General features: G+C 43.5%; 2 protein-coding genes across 5 annotated transcripts; both read left to right on the forward strand.

Annotated features, from left to right (window-relative positions):
* Positions 1–252: 252 nt before the first annotated feature.
* Positions 253–4974, forward strand: LOC121183289 (zinc transporter ZIP3-like). Of its 4 annotated transcripts, none has more exons than XR_005894196.1 (4): positions 1412–1548; positions 1655–1979; positions 2109–4582; positions 4880–4974. XR_005894196.1 is itself a non-coding variant. In XM_041040298.1 (3 exons), exons 2-3 carry the CDS (start codon positions 1773–1775, stop codon positions 2856–2858), a joined length of 957 nt encoding a protein of 318 aa, XP_040896232.1. In that variant the 5' UTR covers positions 253–305; positions 1655–1772; the 3' UTR covers positions 2859–4971. The 4 variants fall into 4 exon arrangements, 2 of the variants coding, with proteins under 2 accessions (XP_040896232.1, XP_040896231.1); XR_005894197.1 differs by having other exon boundaries at positions 2109–3512; positions 3610–4972; XM_041040298.1 differs by lacking the exon at positions 1412–1548 and adding an exon at positions 253–305 and having other exon boundaries at positions 2109–4971.
* Positions 4955–19630, forward strand: slc1a8a (solute carrier family 1 member 8a). Its single transcript, XM_041040296.1, has 13 exons — positions 4955–4981; positions 6419–6542; positions 6687–6963; positions 10517–10596; positions 11168–11383; positions 13309–13351; positions 13439–13646; positions 15809–15908; positions 16765–16998; positions 17088–17282; positions 17485–17619; positions 17937–18039; positions 19463–19630. Exons 2-13 carry the CDS (start codon positions 6478–6480, stop codon positions 19628–19630), a joined length of 1824 nt encoding a protein of 607 aa, XP_040896230.1. The 5' UTR covers positions 4955–4981; positions 6419–6477.
* Positions 19631–20907: the final 1277 nt, after the last annotated feature.

Raw genomic sequence — 20907 nt, forward strand, 5'->3', positions numbered from 1 at the left:
CTGGGTCAGAAGGGTGCCACGGGTTTAAGCAAACGTTGAATTTCCGTGACAGAAATGTTCCGCTGCAGGAAACGTCTTTGTGTTTTCTGTGAATCTCACCCAAACAAAAATGCTTTCATTAATGGGCCGACTGAACATTTTACCCTCAGTGCACTTGAACCAATCAGGCTTCAGCACCACTGCGTACGTCATTAGGAAACTCACCACTCAGAGCCCAGAGAGGGGGGTGACGTTTCAGAGGAAGCGTCTTCACGCACCTGCTGAGGAGAGGACGGAGCTCCGGCCAGGTGAACGCGTTTTATCTGGTTCGTATGGTTTAATGTTATGTTGAGCTGGGGACTTTGTTTAGCCTGAATAACGCAGATGTGAACAGCTGCTTTCTTTTATGATCGGAACCTTCAGGTGTTAGCTAAAGATTTAGCTGCAGAGGAGCTAACGACTGTTAGCTGTCAGGTTAGCCGCTGTTAGTCAGAACCAGCAGCGGAAATGGGGCTAACTTTATCTTTAAAGTAGATTGGTAAAATGTGTTGATCAAAACTGAAGAGGTGAAAGTATACCTGTTAAATCATTTTATCATATAAGGCGAAGGAATGTGGCAAAACGAAACACAAAAAGTTAATACTGTAATCAGTTCTGAAGGGTGTAAAATGTTTTATATCGCAGTTTCAGACAGGAAGCGGGGTTAGCGGTAGGTCCCTGGACGTTATCGGATCCTGTAGCGGTGACATGAACTTAACGTTAAAAACGTACAGAAACCGTCAAACAAATGCCCGGTTTGTGACTTTATCTCGGTAATTATGGACTTTGAAGGCGTTTGATGTTCAGAGTGAAGTTAAAAATCCCATACTCGGGATTTGGTTGTTTATTGTGTCACACACACCTAGAAGCAGGAGTACATTTACCTAAGTACCGCACTCCTGTACAGGTCTGAGGTACTTGTATCTTACATGAGAATTTTCTTTTCTTGCTACTTCCCCTTCACCACATTTCAGAGTAAAAGCCTTTAGTACTTTTCACTCAGTTGTATCTAATTGACATTTTTAGCGTCTTGTTACTTTGCAGATGAAGAAAAACAGAGTTGGATGTCTGTGAGTTGTCAGCAGTGTGTGGTCTTGCTGCTGTGGTCTCTGACTGGGTCCTGATGTGAGACAGATGCAGCTGTGTAACTAACTTCTTGTGCCACTGCCACACTGTGTCTAAACCCAGTGTCTCAGCAGTTTGTTAAATGGTCAGGAAATAAAATCTGTTGATTGAATCTGTGCACGACTTTAAAATGAATGAATGACGCGTTGCATTCATTAACAGGAGGAGGGGTTTGATGTGGATGGTGGGTGTACACAGAGCAATAGTAGTAACAGTAGTCACTGCAGATCATGTGTGTATTTTAAAAAGGTTAAATAAAGAACTGAAATACAGAGCAAAGTCAGAAAAGTTCCCTCCTGTAGATCAGGACATGTATGATAAAAGATGTTCGATATCCAGCTCCAGCTTTAAACAGACCCTGATACTCAACCCTGAGTCAGGGTCACAACAGATCCTCAGCCTCAGGTGAAGAATGCAGGTGGACTGGTTTATTGTGGTTTGATCTGAGCTTCCTTGTTCTCTCATGTATGGCTCAGCTTACAGGATCTGTGTGTTTATCTGTGTCCTGCAGTAGAAGCAGCAGAGATGTCCCAGCAGCAGCAGTAGCGTCCAGCAGAAGCAGCAGAGTGGAGGTGTGTGTGATGATGCTGTCTTCGCTTTAGCATCTGCAAAGTGTTTGCTGCTTCAGGATGCAGATCTTGGTGGTGAAGCTGCTCGGCCTGCTGGGATTGTTCGGCCTCATGCTGGCCGGTGTACTGGTCCCAGTACGCCTTCTCCTGGTCGACTACGACAAGGCGCACAGGTACAGGAGGGCTCTGTCTCTCTGTAACTCGTTTGGAGGAGGGGTGTTCCTCGCAACATGCTTCAACGCTCTGCTGCCGGCCGTCAGAGACAAGGTCAGGAAAACTACACGTAATGAAACAAACACAAGTGTGTGTTTGTCAAAAAATTGCAGTTTGTGTTAAGAGTGTTGTGTTGTCAGCGAGGTGCCGATTGATACTCAGTCCATGTTTTTCCCTCCTCAGGTGGCCGATGTATTCAGGCAGCTGCAGATCAGCAGTGATTATCCTCTGGCTGAGACGATGATGATGCTCGGTTTCTTCCTCACCGTGTTCGTGGAGCAGGCCGTCCTTACCTTCAGGAAGGAGAAACCATCTTTCATCGACCTGGAGACCTTCAACGCTGGCGGCTCCGAGGCTGGCAGCGACTCCGAGTATGACACGCCCTTCATCTCCTCAGCGCGGGGCTCGCCGGGAGGTCGCGGGGGCCACCGCTCTCACGGACACCAGCATGGACACTTCAGCCCGGCCGAGCTGGTTGGGGCGGGGCCTCTGCGGCTGGCCAGCCTGGTCCTGGCATTGTCAGCTCACTCTGTGTTTGAAGGCCTGGCGCTCGGCCTGCAGGAGGATGGAGCCAAGCTAGGTGGCCTCTTCCTGGGCGTGGCTGTGCACGAGACGCTGGCCGCCGTCGCCCTCGGGGTCAGCATGGCCAAGGCGTCGCTTGGCATGAAGGACGCCGCCAAGCTTGGCGTCACAGTCAGCCTGATGATCCCGCTGGGGATGGTGGTGGGAATGGGCATCGAGTCAACTCAGACTCTGGCGGGCAGCATTGTGTCGGTGGTGCTGCAGGGACTTGCCGCTGGCACTTTCTTGTTTGTCACCTTCTTCGAAATCCTGTCCCAAGAGCTGGATGACAAACAGGATCGCCTCCTCAAAGTGCTCTTCCTCATCCTCGGATATGCAACGCTCGCCGCTCTTGTCTTTATCAAGTGGTGACAGACAGGAAGTCACTGAGTCACACAGCTATACCAAAGGAACACACAGTGTCAGGGCGAGCGTCAGATTCTCAGAGGGATCCACTCTCAAGTCTGCATAGGAAATATGAAGCGACAGCAGCTGGTCAGTACAGACATGACAGTGGGATCAGTCTGAACATATGACTCTCAGAGAGAAAATGTGGAACCATTGATTTAACTCCTGTTTAATAAAGGCAGCAGAATCCAGCTGTGAGGCAGAAACATCTGGAGCAGCTTGATGAATGATTCCTGATGAGAACACAAGCTATATTTAACCTGAGCTGTGATGTTTTTAAACAGAAATATAAAGAATCAGAGTCAGTTAGTCACTGAGACATTTTTCAGATGAAACTTAAAGGGGAACTTAACACCCCCACTCCAAAAAATGATTTAAAAATTGTTTTGTAAAAGTTTCTCACTCCAAAAAAGGTGCATTTGCCTCCTCATCCAACATTTACAAAGATTATTTGTTAAATTATTGTAAATCCTGTCTTGTGGTTTTCTTCTTCTTCCCTGCTTTCCTTGGTCTGTTGCTGATATGACAGGAAACAGACTGAAGACAGAAGTGAACTATTGTAGGTAACACATATACATGAAATATTATATTACATATGCAGGAAATTTATTTCTTGAGGTCTGTGTTTTTTGTCTTATAGACACTCAGTGTCCACTTCATTAGGTACACCTGTAGAGTGTCATCCAATCAAACTGTACAGGTACAAACTGTATAGGCATCATAAAGGTGGACATAAAGTCCACCTTTATGATGCCTTTGATGTTCACTTTTTGTCATCACTGTCATAAAGGTGTTAATTTATTTCTGTGGTTTAACATTGAGGTTGTTGTCAGTCATGGTGTTGTACTGGACTCCTGGACGTATTATGAGACATCCTCCTCCCTCCACCTTCTACATATAAATAAGATTACAACACTGAGAGAGACTAAATTGCTACAAACCAAGTGGATATGTTTTGCGTCTCTTTATCATTTGTCTCTTTGTAGTTGTTTAACTACAAAGAGACACAGTTGTTCAGGCTGTTGTTAAGTTATTCTTTAATGAAACTCCGCTTTTATGAAGCTGCTGTGTCCCCCATATAAATACACTGGAGCCTTTTGAGAATAGTGGAGATGAATTCATGTACATCTGATTTTTATTTTTATTATTGGATGTATTCATACTGATTCATATTGGTTTGTTGAACAGTTTTGTATTTATTTTTTTGTCTCATGATTCTGTTGTGTTTGTTGAATTTAAACAGATTATTGTCATAGTCTTTATTAAAACTCTAAATAGCTTGGTTTATATGTTTGTTGCAAACAGTATGCTTTGCAGCTACAGATCAACATGATCCTTCATCAGGTGGTCTCTGAGTCCACCTGATGACTCTCAGTCCAGTGTTCCCTCTCTTTTAGCTCTGTGTTTGGTCTCCACCAGCTCCTGAGGATAATATCTGGCTCTTTAGCTGCTAAATGCTCCATTGTGTTCATCAGCTGCTCTCTGACTTAGTCTGTCTCCTTCTATCATCAGTTTCTGCTGATCCAGACTCTCCCTCAGCAGGTCTCAGCTGCCAGCATGACATTATTCACAGTGAATGATGTGGTTTTTCACTTTTCAGTGAAGAATCTGAGCGTCGGTGTGGATTCTCGTGGACTTAGAGGACTGAGTCACAGATTGATGAGAGCAGCCACAAGGCAACAAACCTGGTAACGACAGAGATGCAGCAGGAGTTTGGTTGAGATGTTACAGTGTGACTTCATGGGGAGCTCACCTGTTTGGATCAGAGCAAACCAGAGCTCCAGTCACTGGATGTGGCTTGGATTTCATTTAAAGTTCAGTCATATCTTTAAATTAGTGAGACTCAGAATCCTCGGGGCTTGGAGGTTTATGTTGCCACAAAGATCCTGACAATAAAGGCACAATGTGACCATGTGGCTTTATGTCGGTTTGTGCTGGACTCTGATTGACTTCCAGCTTCATCACAGTTGTTTCTTGTCCTTCAGCTCCACATCCTGAACTACTGGACCTGATTCAGGTGTGACGCCAGGCTCTGACACCAGCGACTGGATCAGGACGGATGCAGACACAGTTGAGAGCGAGCCCTGGTAAGTCCTAATGTCATGATCTGGACTTCCTAATCCCAGAGTTTAGGTCGGCTGTAATGTGAGCAATAAGATTGTAAGACCCAAAACATAAACTCAGAATGGAGCCAGAAACAGAAAGCATCCAGTGAGCAGCAGCTCTGAGGAGAGAAGCGCCTTCATATCATGTATATCTGCCTAATTCTGTGGTTTATCAGTGGATCTGAAAGGACTTTATCTGGTTTCAGCTTCTCTGATGTCCTCAAACAGTCTCCTGAACTGTTGCCTCACAGGGAGACGGGTGGGTGTGAGTATGAATGGCTTGTCTGTCTGTGTATGTTGGCCCTGTGATTGACCGGTGACCTGTCCAGGTGTGCTCCGCCTCTTGCCCAGTGTCAGCTGCCATTTTTCAGATTATTCAGATTTGGCGATGCACATGTTTACACCTGTTGATTTAGTTTTACGTGCAGGCAACACAGTGGTGGACGTATGAAAAGGGGACGAGGGCCACACAGACTGCAAACACACAGGAGCCAGATTTATTATCATGAGTTCAGTCTTATAACAACATGAGCTGACTGAATATCCAGCTTAACTTTATCCATTAAATGAAATCATTGAAAAACAGGGTGATTATTAGTATGTACGTCCCTGTGTTAAAACTCTAAACCAAGACATCTGGTTTAGAGTTTTTGTGTTTTGGGTTTTTTTTTCAGTTTTTTGTTTTGTTTTGGCATTTTATTTTGATAGATTGGGGTGTTGCAGACTGACAGGAAACACTGGAGGAGACATTGAATCAGTGCTATCACTGTGGAGTAAATATATGTGCCCCCACCTCCCACCACTGTTTTCCTGAAGCAGCATCTAGTGAACATGTTAGGAACTGCAACCTTAAATTTTCTGAGCTACTTTTCTGAACATATGAACACAAACTAGAAAACTAGAGACAATTACACATTCGCACTCTGCTGAAGCTTAAGCTTTGGTCCAACTTTCACTGGAAAAGCAGGAATTTAAAAAAAAAGAAATAATAATAATAATTCAGTGTTGGTGAAACTTTTGCAGTTTTAAAGACAAATTTCTTCTGAAATTTGTTTTCTAATTGTTCACAAACTTGGATTTTTTCCCACAGGTTTACAGAAAGGTGAGAAGCAACCGCAGACTCACAAAGCAGACTGTGGGTGTCATATAAATGTCAATAAATACATTAATTCCCTTTGTAAATAGTTTGCGGCCTAGTCATCCTTCCTGTTGTTCAGTGGTGTCTTTCATACTCTGATAAATTAAAAAGGTCTGAAATGTCTTCAGGTGATGAACCTGCAATAAGTCTGAATCTCACTGAGCCTAATTTGAGCTCAAATGACTTTAAAGCACATTTAACTACTTAATGATGAGTCATGCATGTCGAATCTGACTGAAGGAGAAAGTCCAGCATCTCAGGTGACTTTCTGACCCCTGCAGCTCAGCCAAAACGAGTAAAGCGGAAGCAACAACAGGATCGGGTCCAGCAGCCGGACCAGATGCCACAACAAAGGCGTGTGAGGTTTTATTCCACCTCCTTAAGCCTCTTAGATCCTGTAAGTCTGCCTCCCTACCTGCAGCCGACCTGCAGCACTGCCGTTGGCTCTGATCAGACGGTGATGATTTAATCCCTCAGTGGAAAAGGTTCGTCTTTGGCTGCCTCTCTCTGGGTTGTCAGCCTGCCAGCCGGACACATACGCAGACGGAGGACCCACAAAAAAAAAGTGGAAGGCATGGAGGAGCTTCTGTTACCGAGCGGCGAGGAGGAGGTGCGCTCCGAGCACAGTTCGTATGCTCCGGGAGACGCAGGGAGGACGATGGGGGACCGAGCCAAGACTTTGCTGCAGGTGACGGTGAAGCAAGACCTGTTCAGGAGCGTGAGGGATTTCTGTAAGAGGAACGGGCTGCTGACGCTGTCGGTTATCGCCGTGCTGACCGGCTGTACGATGGGCTTCATGCTGAGGGGGACTCAGCTGTCCACACAGGTAGGCTACTCTCACTTGACGGGCACCTGCCGCACCTCACCCACCTTAGGCCAAGATTCACCTGCTGAGAACTTTTTTTTAAATTTTATCTTCCGAGTGTATATTTTCCTTTAAATGTCCTATGAGGCGGATCCATGTCAATACTGTCCTTTAAATATCATGTGAAGACTCACCTGCTGTCAGGGACATTTCAGCTTCCATCATACTGTGCTCAAACGTCCCGTTAATACTTTATTTTCCCATCAGGACTCACAATACACAAAGATCAGCTCCCATAAGGATACTTTCCAGTAAATTTCACACTTTCTTTTTAAATTTCTCATTGATGGGTTACTTTCCTTTGATTCCCCATCAGGACTCACCTGCTCCCATGTTGATACTTTCCTCTAAAGTTTCTGTGAACACTTAACTTTGTGTGTGTAACCTTCAGAAAACCCTTGTTTCTTATACAGTTTCTTATACAGTCTATGGTTATTAATGACCCCTGTGGCCGGTGAGTGAACTGCAGTCAACGTCCTGATGTTGGCGCATGCGCTCCAGGTGTGCTCGCACCCTGCAGGTGGGCGTGAGCTAGCATCCTAAACAGAACAGTTAGCACCTCTTGCTAATGTTGATTCCCACTGAACTTAAGTTTTGTTTCCAGTTATTTGAAAATCTGTGGGTTTGTCAGCAGCTCTCTGAGTTCTGCGTTCATCCTAAACTGTAGACAGGAGAGCGGCTCACTAACATTAGCGCTGTCTCTTTCCTCTTAAATTTTTCCTTTAAGAGGAAAAATTTATGTTACTTATGTACTAAAAAACTGGGGCTAACTGGCTCTACACTGCACTGATTTCCACTGAATGATGACTTTAAATGGGACCTGTTATTTCTAGCCTCAATCTGTTTGCACACCGTCACTGTCAATAGACCTCAAATGCATAATAATGAGATTCCTGTTTTAAAACGAATCAAAACTAAAGCAGAGACTGTTTTCAACCAGTTCATGTAGCCAGTGACAGTAGTTTCAGTAAAACTTTTGTCTGCTCATTTCTGGAATCACTGTAAAGTGTGAAGGTAAATCTGCCATAACAGGTAAATTGGGCAGATCCTGAACCAATCAATGGAGCGCCATCACTGCAGAAGAATAAGTGATGCTTAACTCATTTTTTTCCTTTTAGTAATGAAAGTTTTAATCATACAAGAAAACACAAGCTGAAACAGACACCATAGTAATATACTGATTTATAATTTAATTTCTGTTCCACCTGAATTAAAGTTGGTTTTTTTTTTTTTTTTTTTGTACCATCATGGGATTCACTGACGCATCCTGTGCAGGACATACTGTTCCTGTTGAAAGCAGTGTCAGGGAGCATTAACAACCACAGAGAGACTACAGCCGGTCCAAATCCACCGTCATTAATCCCTCCATTCAACAAGCGGCTGTCAGCCTTTCCGTTGGTTTCTTAGTCCCAGTGAAGGATGAGTTTGAGGAGCTGTAACTAAATTAGATTATTAACACGACTGGCGAGAAAGACGCAGAGGTCCTTTGTATTTTTTCAGGGAATTTGTAGCTTTTAGGGAAAAGTAAAACTTTGATTCCACTATTTTTAACCTCAGTGTGTTTAAATTAGAATCTTTAGGCCAACAAAGAATAAATCAATAAAGGATGTAAAATTCCCAAACCCGAATTTTATCCCATGCAGTGTTGTGAAGGCTTTAAATTGTTTTAGACCTTCATTCATTCTGAAAATAAATTACAGAAAACAATTGAGGAGTTAAATTAATTAGTGCTAAAATAATCATTAATTATCAGTATAATGAAAAACATTTTCTGGTTCCACCTGCTCCGATTTCTCAGAACGTGTGGATTTTAAATCAGTGTATACTGCTCAGAGTTGGATTTTAGACAGTTGCACAAAACAAGTTAAACACATTACCACAGAGAAATTCTAATAAACAGAATGAATATCAAGAAAATAATTAAGTTCATTTCAATCCTGCACATTAGCATATATATTTTGGAGAAAACCAAATTTCTTCGTAGATTTGTAGGAAGAAAGTTTTTTTTTATCAACATAAGGGGGAAACATTTGAATTGTACCTTAAAAATGTCTGTTATCAACATATTTGTTTTGCAACAAGTCAAGTTTATAAATGACTGAATGATGAAGGATTAATCAATAGTGAAAATCATTATTAGTTTCAGGCCTAAACTAACAAAGACAAAATTAACTGCAGCAGAAAAACAGAGAAAACAGGAGCTGAAAGTTAAATGCTCTGAATCTTCACCACACTTCTCCGAACGTCTTAAGTTTTCTTCACACTCAAGTCTTTGAAATGAATAATGTATTAAAAGCCGACCATTTTGACTGTTGGGTAAAAATAGTGCAGTTTTTCTGTGAACTGCCTTTCTAGGAAGAATTGATCCCTCTCAGGCAGACTAAATTCAACAGCAGCTGAATATAGAGTGGACAGAAACATGAAGGTCATGGACCACTTAGACAGCACATGCCCTTGTTTCAGACAGGAAATTTGTCTTCAGGTGGAATTATAAGATCTCTTGGTTTCAGGTGGACGTAGAGGACAGTTGCGGACATGCTGTCATATGATGAGTAGACTTGGAGACAGAATCTGCTTGAAACAATAAATCTCTTCAGTTTTCTTAGCTGACTCTGTTTCTGTCTCTGTCTGTGACTTGTCCTGCAGTCCAGCTGTCTCATGTGTGTGATGATGCACTTATGGCTCTTTGCTGCTTGTTGGGAGATAAAATGTACCAAAAATAATTGAACAGTACTTGACAATCTTACGGAACCAGACCTGAAATGATCCACTTAATGAAACTACAACTATTTCCATTATTTATTCATTGTTTGAGGCATTTGCTTGTGATCTCCAAGAAAAATGCTCTCAGATATTTTACTTGAATAAAAATCTAAGTTTCAAGTTTCAAGTTAAATTCCTGCATTCTCATTTTACTTGCAAAAAAGTACACAAGTATTATCAGCTACATTTACTCAAAGTATGAAAGTAAAAGTCCTCTACTGCAGAAAAACGTGTGTGTTTCATAAGAAGTGTTGGGTGACTTTACTACAGTTTTGCTGCTGTGTTTCTCAGACTGGTACGGTTGAGTGGTTTCACACAACTCTCACAACACAAATTTAAATACACATCTCTGGTTATCTGTGCTCCTTCATAACTGACCCAACCAGCAATGGCAACCTGTAACTTCAGTTGAAGTATGATCCTGTGGGTGTTATTCATTCATTCTTACTGACAAATGACATTTTTCTCTTCAGGTTGGTCTGTTGAATGTCTCTAAGCACTACAGTACCCATGAGCCTCAGCAGCTGTGACAGCAGACTCCATCCAGAGCCATGAAGCCAGAGTTGTATCATATTCATAACAAACACAGCAGCAGCTCAGCAGCAGAATCTGGGACCAAAGTGATGAAACATCATACTGAGGAATAAACTGAAACTATTGCTCCAGTTTTCATCAGTGAAATTTAAAGTTTAGAGTGATGGTTCAGAGGAACTGTGATCTGATGAATATATTCTCTCATTAATCTCCACAGGCCAAGATCTACTTCTCTTTTCCTGGAGAGTTGCTGATGAGGATGTTGAAGATGCTCATTCTTCCTCTCATCACATCCAGGTTGGTTAATGTCCTTGGTTGGATTAACCCAGAGGGGCCCATGAAGGAATGGCAGTGACCCCCCACTCTGTGTGGCGTTCTGTTTGACCCAGACTCCCACAGCCCTGCCAGACTGGCTCTGGTCCCTTTTTATCACCCCTGTTCTTTAAAAGCTGATTCAGGAGTCAGTCTGGTTTATGGACTATCACCATCCAGAATTTCAAGCACTTATCCACGTTTGGTTTTTTTTAACAGACCCTTTTTCACGCTCTGAATTGCAACACTTGATGTTAAGGTGTGACTCAGGTCAGAGGAAACAGGACTGTGATCATTTCAGAGGCTGCAATTTGTACATCTGCTGAAATATACTGCATTATATGGACAGCGGGTGTTTCTATTATGTTGTCCACCCCATTTCTATCAGTGAGGGTAAATAACAGAAACAACTCTCTGTGAAATACAATCAACACCTGTGTTGCTGGTCCCAGTAAACTCAGTGTAAATATCCTGTATATATTCTCTCTGTCTCTGTTCTGGTATGGCACAACTGATCTCCTGTTGACTTTGCGCCCCCCCACCCCTCTGTGTGCAGTTTAATGTCAGGTCTGTCGTCGATGGAGTCAAAGGCCTGTTGTCGCATGGGGGTTCTCACTGTCACTTATTACTTGTGGACTACCTTCATTGCTGTGGTGGTCGGCATCGTGCTCGTCATCATCATCAAGCCTGGCGTGGGGACAGAGATGGAGAGTAACCGGCTGGGAGGGGGGCCTGTCATGACCTCGGCCGACGCCCTGCTGGACCTCATCAGGTGAGACAGGTCAGAGGTCAGCTGAGATGTGGATGTGTAGAGCGGATGAAAGGTCAGAACTGTGAGTTTTTGGTTTCTGGTTTGGTGGTCTGCTGTTCTGATGGTTTGATAATCTGAGGGTTTGATGGTCTTGTGGTGTAATGGTCTGGTGGTATGTCTCAGGTGATGGTTTGACCTGTTAAGTGACAGCTGGACGTGTAGCTGATGTTGTCTCATGTCTTCTGTTTATGTCTCACACACACACGCGTTATGTGACAGGAAGTCGACACAAAGACCATTACAGGGAAACAGTCCATGTGGTGGTTAAGATCTTTGACCTGTGGCAGGTACACGTTGTCTGTGAGGTAACAAGCGCGATTGTGGTGAGTTAAACTTTGGATTCTGGCTCCTCAGACCTGAACTGTGTGGACAAGTGATGCTGATCCTCACTGCACAGAGAGTCCGTTCTCTCAGTCAAACTGTCCCATGTTCTCTGCCTCCAGTCCTTCATGTCTCAGATTCCGTCCTCCTCTTGGTCTCCCTCACAATAAACTGAAGATCTTTCGGTTTTGGACTTGTTGAACAAATGGACATTTAAAGCTGTCACATTGGACGTTCGTCTTTACTTTGTGACGTAGTACAGACAGATGATGAAAGTATTTTGTGTCTGAAAGGGTTTGTCTGACTGACCGTTGACTCAACATCACTGAGATCAACAAAACGTAGAAAACAAATCGACACACACACACATCAATCCAATTAGTGATGGAGCTGATCAGTGTATTTTTAGTAATCCTATGGGGATAAGTGACAGATTAACCGAGTCAGCGGCAGCAGGATGCAGTGATCTCTGCTGCGGCACGTTGGCAGACCGTGCCCTCGTGCTGCTTCTAAAAAACACCGCCCACTTTTGAAGACATCTCACGAGCAGGTCCAACGCATTATCATCCTGTTGACCTCCGACCTCTGCTGAAGGTCAGCCGATCCGGTCTGCGTCCCTCCTCTTTCCTCTGTGTTTACCCTCCTGCCGTCCAGTGACCTGTCACCTTTCCTGCCCTCACACATGGACGGTTAAACCTGTAAAAATAGAAAATCTTCTTCTTTGGTTTAAAGTTCATCTCCGATGTGCAGGTGGAATCACCACAGACACGTGTGGTCAAAACTCATCCTCCACATAAACTCACGTACATACATTAACTCATTCAGCGAAATGAAGCAGCAGAAAAGTTTGTCTCAGTGGGGACTCAGTGTTTCTGGATATAAGACGTCAGAGAGCCAGAGAGTGTCTCTCAGAGTGTCATGAAGAATATTTTTACATTTTGGGGATGTTACACCTACAGTCACCTACATGATGGCTTCAGTAATGTCTTTCAGTCGTCTGCTCATTCAGTTTTAAGGAAATTCCAGTAATTTGTTGATGCTTGGCTGCACTGATGTGACCTGTTTCCTCTCCTCATGTGATCTGTGGTTCTTCTCCTCCTCCTGCTGCTCATGGTGAATTAGTATTGTGATGCCCATTTTTCTGGCACCGTCTTCTCACACTGTAAGCCACATCACTGTGGTTGGTTGACAATGACACACGACCAACATATTGTTGAAATCATGATGCCAGTCTTTATACAAGCACCTGAAAGGCTGCCGGTGCCAGAAGCTGGTGATGAGCAGGCCACAGCACATTAATGCTGCAGCTGCTGTTGTGGCTAACATTGTGCAGCTCTGTTTGAGAACCTGTCCAAAGGTTTTCACACCTTCAGCCACAAAGACTGAAGATGGCTGAAGGTGAAGTTGTGGAGAAGTTGTTTTCTGAGGGTTTTGATGATTCTGCTCGTGGTTAAACCTGCTGCTCTTTCTGCCTAAATCACAGCTTCTCTCCCTTCTGTTGAGTTTCTGTGCTGTCATATTCTTCAGTGAATCCAAACCGTGATCATTTGATTTTTCCTACACAGAAACATGGTTCCCTCTAATCTGATCGAAGCCACATTTCAGCAAGTAAGAGAACAGCAGCGACACATTCAGACCAAATACTTCATCACTTTTCTGTTTCTTCCTGTAACAAACCCGACTGTGCTTCTTCAGTACAAAACAGACCTGATTCCCATCCTCAAAGTCCCGACCAGAACCATCCAGCCCAACTTCGTCTACGTTGTCCCCGATGAGAGTGACCCTAAAGGCCGGACGGTGTACCTGGAGCTGACCCCGGCGCCTGAGGTCATGTACAAGACAAGTCCTGGCAGCAGCCAGCAGATGAACGTCCTCGGCATTGTCATCTTCTCTGCAACCATGGGTGAGCAGGGCCGGGCCCTCCATTAAGTCCTGAGGTTTACATGGCTCATGTCAAAGAAAAGGTTTAAATAAGAATTCTTCTTTTCAGTTTCTAATATTAATTTCTCTTGATGAAATGTCAGAGTTTGGTGTTTTTGAAGCTCGGTTTTCAGTGAAGACATGACCGTACACTGGTCCCTGCTCTGCTGGTCTGAGGAGAAATATCAGCACTCAGGTCTAAAGTAGGGATGCAAATTATCGATTAATTCATTAATCGTTAGTTGATTGACCTTATCGATCGATTAACGATTAACTGATAAGCGGCTTTTTTCCTGAGAATGTAAATTTCTCATGGTATCAATAGTGTCTTTAACATAGAAAGCAAAATATACTGAATAAAAATGCATGTTATATTGCTCAACTGATGTTTTATTGTACCAGTTGGGATACGGTACAGACAATGGCATTTATGTAGTTTAACAAAATAAAATTATGCACAGAAAATTAAAATACATAAAAAACAGTTGTGCACTGGCTCAAGCTGTTGCACGTGAAACATTAAGCAACATAAAATAAATTTAAAATAGAAATCTAAACAATATGGGTAGGCTTAGCCTACACAATATTAAGCCTATATATAATAATCTGGTAAACTACTTATATGAAAAACTTGAAACATTAGCAGCAGGATTTATAATCCCCATTGGTCTGAGAAAGGTAACAGTAAGATTACTAGCCCTGGAAACTTCAAATTAGAACTGAACACAACTTAAATCATCCCTGAGGAAGGTGACAGTAAAATTAGAGGGCGTCCCTCAGAACAGTCAAATGAAGATATAGACTACCTCTCCTGAAACAAAAACATTCCTGTCTCAATGTGTTTTGAATAGGCTCCTGACCTAGACCCCTGTATTTTTGTTCAAGAAAATAAGCATATTAACATGGTCAGGAGTAAGTCGTGTGCGCAGCCTGTTTACAGTGAGACCAGCTGCTGAGAATACGCGTTCAGATGGGACCGACGTGCCCGGTATGCACGCAAATCTTCTGAGTAATGCCCTCCGCTTTTCTGTGGTCACATACCCGCCTTGCCACCACATCAGCGATTGTAGGTTGTGATGGCGATGGACTTCCTCCCTGCAACACGGCTGCATGCAAGTTATGAAGGTGGTATCTTAGCGAACTCGTAGAGCTGTTGAACTCAAACGTAGTACTGCAGAGTTTACATTGGGCGTCTTTATCATCATTAATTAATTTGAAATGCTCCCACACTCCACTCCGTTTTGACCGCCTCATGTTTGTGTCGGGTCTCGCCACCCGCGAGAATCTCGTGTAAAGTTCAAGTACGTCCTGTGGAAAACGGCCTTGGATTACAATGTTAAATTACCGACAATTAATTTAATTAATCGATTAAATTCTTATCGACAATTAATCGATAGTCGATTAACCGTTTACATCCCTAGTCTAAAGTAATGAAAGCTTCTCTCACCCAGATTCAGTGGCTGATTCATGATATGACTGGTCGTGTTCAGTCTTGACTTGGAAATAGTCATTTGACAAAACAGTCTCATTTAAGATCCACTTACAGCTTTGTCCCTAGCTTTCATCCAAATGTTAGGGTTTCCCCTCAGCATGTGTCCAGGTTTTTAATATCATCAAGGCAAATTACAAAAGTTAGAAAAAAAACCTTCTTAGAAAAACCTTAGTTTTCACATTCAACTGTGTCCGTGAGGAGCTGTCAGCTGATATTTCTGTGAATGTTTGGTCTCATCTCACTGTGAACTGGATTTGAAGTACAGATATCTGATCTGGTTTTTATCAAAAAGCACCGTCTGCTGCCAGACGCCATTACATTTCCTTGTAGCTGCTGCCACATGTGTGATGCCGCTGGTTGTGACTGATGACACTGATAAAAATCAGGAGAAAATCACTGCTGAGAAAATCTCAGTGGGATTATTCCCAAACTCTGAGGGCTCCCTGTGTGAGTGTGTTCTCCAGCCTCAGCTGACATGTGTGACACAATATGTTATGAAAACTGATGCTTTACATCCAAATTCCATGTCCACATTTCCATCAGTAATGTTACGAGTTGTACACAAAACAACTGACAGTTCTGACTGCATCCTTATTCAGGCTTTGATCATCAGACACTCTCTGGACATTCATTTTTGTTCAATGTCGTTACAGGTCTGTTGCTGGGCAGGATGGGAGAACGAGGAGCTCCGTTGGTCAACGTCTGTCAGTGCATCAACGAGTGCGTCATGAAGATCATCAACGCTGCTGTTTGGTGAGCTGGAATTACCTGTATAACTGTACCTGTACAACTTACCTGCATACCTGGCCATTCCCACAGCACTAATCCATCAGTACAGCAACAGTCATGGGACACTCACCACTCTGCTGCTCTCAGGTTCATTTTAACACTCGTAGTTTAACAGGAACTGTAAAAACAGCAGCGCAGAAGAAACTGAAATAAGTGAATAAGCCCAACTTGTCTGTTATTAATGCACTAACCCTGAATATTATCTTAAGGATCGTTGATAGAAAAGTAACCAGCAACCGCAAAGAGTGAGAAGTCACCTAATAATACTGTGAGCCAACATCTGGAATTGGCAGCAGGACATTCAGAGGACACAGTTTACAGATATTTTAGAGAGGACTTCAGTCTGACACTGCAGAAGTGAGAGGGAAATACCCCCCTCCCCCAGCCCACTCTGAGTGGAGATGATCACTCAGTGTCTTATTGCTGAGTGATCCTCCTCTGACACAGTGGAGGATTTTGTGGATTTGACCTGATGACCTGTCAGGTGGTCAGGTGGTGAAAATGTGCCGTGGTGACATCACTGTATCTTCCTGCTGCAGCTTCAGCACCTGAGCAGATTAAAAACAGTAGCCGAGTCCATACGAAGCGTAAGGACCCGAGCTGCTGCCGAGCGCTGGCTGTTACGCCGCGTTGCACCGAAAACTACTGCAACTGCAGAGATCCAGTGTTTTCAACAGTCAAACCAAACATCATCATAATCTCAGCATATTAACATTGTGAAGTATTTCACAGTTCACTGGTGGAGCTGCAGGCTCAAAAGGTATTTTCTGTTCTTTTGTTTATCACAGAAGCTTAGGTTGAATGTCCTCTGTCCTCTCAGGTACTTTCCTTTCGGGATCATATTCCTGGTGGCAGGGAAGATCCTGGACATGCAGGACCCGAGCACGCTGGGGAAGAAGCTGGGCTGGTATGGCATCACCGTCCTCGCAGGCCTCTTTGTCCACGGACTCGTCCTCCTCCCTCTCTTCTACTTCCTTCTCACTAGGAAAAACCCTTTCACCTACATCCGCGGGCTGCTGCAGGCCATGGTGATCGCCTTGGCCACCTCCTCCAGGTCAGAGTCCAGAACAGTCCTGCTTTAACTTGCTGCTCTGCAGATTTGATCACGTTTTTATTTGAATTTAATCTGAATTCTGTCCCTAGCTCTGCCACGCTGCCCATCACCATGAAGTGTTTGTTGGAGAATTGTCACGTCGACCGACAGATTGCTCGCTTTGTCCTTCCCGTGGGAGCCACCATCAACATGGACGGAACAGCGCTGTACGAGGCTGTGGCTGCCATCTTTATCGCTCAGGTTAATGACTACGAGCTGGACTTCGGCCAACTGGTCACCATCAGGTAAAAACATCGCCACTCTCAACATTTAGGAGGAGGACAAGGAACATGAGTCGAGATCTCTGGTAACGAATCCTGTTCTTCAGATTCAAACTGTCTGTTCTGGTGTCAGGGTCAAGTCATGGTTCACATGGGATCAAAGCTGTGTACTTTAAGTTTTGACTGAGTGGATCTGAGACTGGGTTGTCTTCATATGTCCTTTCAGCATCACGGCTACAGCTGCCAGCATCGGTGCAGCAGGGATTCCCCAGGCTGGTCTGGTTACCATGGTGATTGTACTGACATCTGTGGGGTTACCGCCAGATGACATCACACTCATCGTAGCCATTGATTGGATCCTGTAAGTAACAGCCCCTTTCAGAGTGTTATTATCATAATAATAATTAATAATGTGTTTTTATGTTAAGTCTGAAAAGTAACTAGTAACTAACTAAGCTGTGTAGTGGAATAAAATGGATTTACTCAGGTAAAGTTTACTTAAGTAAAAGTACTTAGTTACTTTGCACAGCTGCCAAACTCCCTGACCATTTCCATCACAGGAGAAAACAGAAAACAGAGGAAGTGAATCCAGTATAAAACACTTCCAGCTGTGCTCAGAGATCTTGTCCAGAGTTGTTGTGGTCTTACAGCATCTCCTCGCCCCTTCTGCCTCTGCAGAGACAGATTTCGGACGATGATCAACGTCCTTGGCGACGCCCTGGCAGCAGGAATTATTGCTCACCTCTGTCGGAAAGATTTCCCTCTCAGTGGAGCCGGAAGGGTAAAAACACCATCCTGAAACAACATTTAGATTCACACTTTCATCTGACTGTAATTTATTCAGAGGTTACAGGAGTCAGACAGCAGAGACAGATCATGAAGAGTCATGGATGACGGACAAGTGAAAGCAAATGAAAGATAAAAATACACAGAAGTCAAAATTAAAGTCTTAATTATTTGACTGATTTTTGTTTTACTCTCACAGAACAAAGTGTTGACTGTTTCATAACTGAAACATGTTTTTATTTATTGTCTCATTGTTGGCACTGAAACCAGTTGTGTCTCATAATTTTGACTTAACGCTGTAATCTTTAACTTACTGTCTCAAAATTTTGATATGAAATGTCAGTTTTGCAGCTTAGCTTGTAATTGTGACTGCAAGTCTCATTATTTTTTTTAATTATTGTTTTTTTCATCAGCCGAAAGTGGCTTCCACATAATATATTCATGACAAATGATAATATCAGCTCAACATTTTGAGGGAAAAGTTGAATGTAGATGGATTACACGTGTGTGTGTCATTAAATCAGCTGAGAAAGAGATATTTTTTGCTGGATATCATTCTATTGAACCTTTCCAGTCCACCTGTGAGCTGCTCCTTCATTCATGCCTGCTGAGTTGCAGTAGATTAGATTACAGCACAGTTTGCTAAGATTGGACCAACAGTCTCAACAGATTAGAGCTCTGACTGTCAGGATGAATCCTACTGAATCTTTGTCCAGCCCTGCTCCCTCTGCAGCACTCCGTGGCCACAGTTGCTGGGCAGAAAACACCATTAATAACCAATCACTGTCTGGATCCTATTGGAATAGTGACTCTGTTTTTGCAATGATCTGACTGGGCACTAGTCAGGCTCTTGACAGCTGGACCAGTTTTCTTTTTACCTGTTATTTACAGCAAGCTGTGTCTTTTAAGGTATTTTTGCAGTCTACCTTAAATTCATGTTATCACTGTGGTCAGACAGCAGACATCTGAGAGTCACAAAATACCTCTGATGATACAACCTGCTGCTGGGTGAAAGTTAAAAACAAAAGGTCAGAGGGTCAACAACATTATTACAGTGAATCTCTGAACCACATTTCATCACAATCCATCCAACAGCTGTTGAGGCATTTTACTCAGAAACACAGTTTGTGACTCTCATGGTGGCACTAGATGAAAAGTCAGAGGATCACCAAAGTCCTCAGGGGATTTGTCCCCAGAGGACAATGAGTATCTTTACAAAATGTCATAGCAATACGTCCAATAGTTGTTGAAGTATTTTCGTCTGGACCAAAGCGTTGGACCAACTGACTGACAGACCGAGTTTCCATCCCTCGAACCATAGGGATTCATAAAATGATTTACCCTTTCAAGTGCAGACCATTCTACTGTGGGGAGCTAACGTGTGTTCTCTTGTGTGTTTTAATGTGTTTCTCCTGCAGGCTGTACCATCTTATGGTACACAGACTCCTCACGCTCACAACAACTCCCACAGCGTCAACGTGCCAATGACGGAGATCCACACACACAAAGACTGCATGTTCGAGGTGATGGGCGACTCGGGCGAGAGGCACGCACACACTGTCTACTACAACATCTGTCAGGTTTGATGGGACCAGGCCGAGCAGCTCGCCTCACAACACTGCTGAGTCTGGGAGAGTCCAGTCAAACCTCACAGTGCCATCTGAACAAGGGTGTTAAGAAGAGACGGACTCTGTCTCAAGCAGCAGTTTTCTTCTTAACATGATGGAGATGGAGGAGCAGTGACTGCTTCACTTTCAGTTTAGGCGACAAGAACTGTGGTTTATTTGGCCAAAAGAGGATCTGTGCTTCATTTGGAGCTTTGTTGTCCTGTTCACTGATGACAGAAAGCGTAAGGGGTCAAAGGGCACAAGGACCATTAATTTAAACTCGCCATCAATGATAACTATCAATCTGATCTTAATTTAAGAAGGTAGATTTTGGAAATCTGGCATTGCCTCTGGTTGCCGTTGAAGAACAAGATGAACATGAGCCTGATCTGCACCAGAGGATTATGGGTACACAACACCCTCCTGGGAGCACCTGCAGGTTCATCGTCTGGTCTGACGGCAGTGCCCAGAAGACAGAGCTGCCTCAAGATCTGCAGGGAGGAAGCTTCAGGTTATCGTGGCATTCATTAGGGCTGGGTATCAAATTGTAATGCTTCTTTGGTACTGACCAAAATATGTCCTTAGAACATTAGATACCAGAAAATGTCTTCAAGGAGGGAAGACCATGTATAATAATAACAATAGGCTGTTGACACATTATGTCCTGTGGTCTTCTTCTTTTGAAGGGAGACCCAGAACACAATACGGGGACTATACAATACAAGTGGTGGAAAGAGGTTTGATTGACAGCTTGTTTTATATTTCTCAAAGTAAGGCATCGTAAGATGTATTGGTTTGTTATCAGTTTAGAAACAATATCAGCTCTTCCAGCAAGTTTCCCAGAGATACCCAGCCCTGGCAGTGGCCTGTACATCTGTCCATGAATGAATTCTGATCCTGACGCTGTTTTTGTAGATGGAGAAGTGGATCCGTACCTTATTTTATCTGCTCATCATTTTTACTGCGACTTGTTCAGAAGTTTAAAACCGCTGTCATCTCGTGTTTTTTTAAAGGGACGAACGTCTTCGTGCTGCCGTTTGTTCTGAGCCACATCTCTGTCTTACGTTCAACACTCAGGTGTTTCCACTTCATTACACCTATGACTGAACTGTGAATCTGATTGGCCGGTGCTCACTGCTTCAGACTGACTGAAGGGTTAAAGGGTGATCTGTCCAATGCGACAGCTGAATGAATCAAGTGCTCTTCTTCTTGCTGACTCAACCTTCTTCTTCTGTCTTGTTTGTATTTGACAGCAT

The sequence above is a fragment of the Toxotes jaculatrix genome, chromosome 6 (genome assembly GCF_017976425.1).
Source record: "Toxotes jaculatrix isolate fToxJac2 chromosome 6, fToxJac2.pri, whole genome shotgun sequence".
Lineage (NCBI taxonomy): Eukaryota > Metazoa > Chordata > Actinopteri > Toxotidae > Toxotes > Toxotes jaculatrix.

Coding starts and splice junctions, on each gene's coding strand:
- slc1a8a (XM_041040296.1), top strand. CDS start 6,478: ATGCCACAACAAAGGCGTGTGAGGTTTTATTCCACCTCCTTAAGCCTC. Junction 17,283..17,484: donor GGCCAACTGGTCACCATCAG/GTAAAAACATCG, acceptor ATGTCCTTTCAG/CATCACGGCTACAGCTGCCA. Junction 18,040..19,462: donor CTCTCAGTGGAGCCGGAAGG/GTAAAAACACCA, acceptor TTTCTCCTGCAG/GCTGTACCATCTTATGGTAC.
- LOC121183289 (XM_041040298.1), top strand. CDS start 1,773: ATGCAGATCTTGGTGGTGAAGCTGCTCGGCCTGCTGGGATTGTTCGGC. Junction 1,980..2,108: donor TGCCGGCCGTCAGAGACAAG/GTCAGGAAAACT, acceptor TTCCCTCCTCAG/GTGGCCGATGTATTCAGGCA.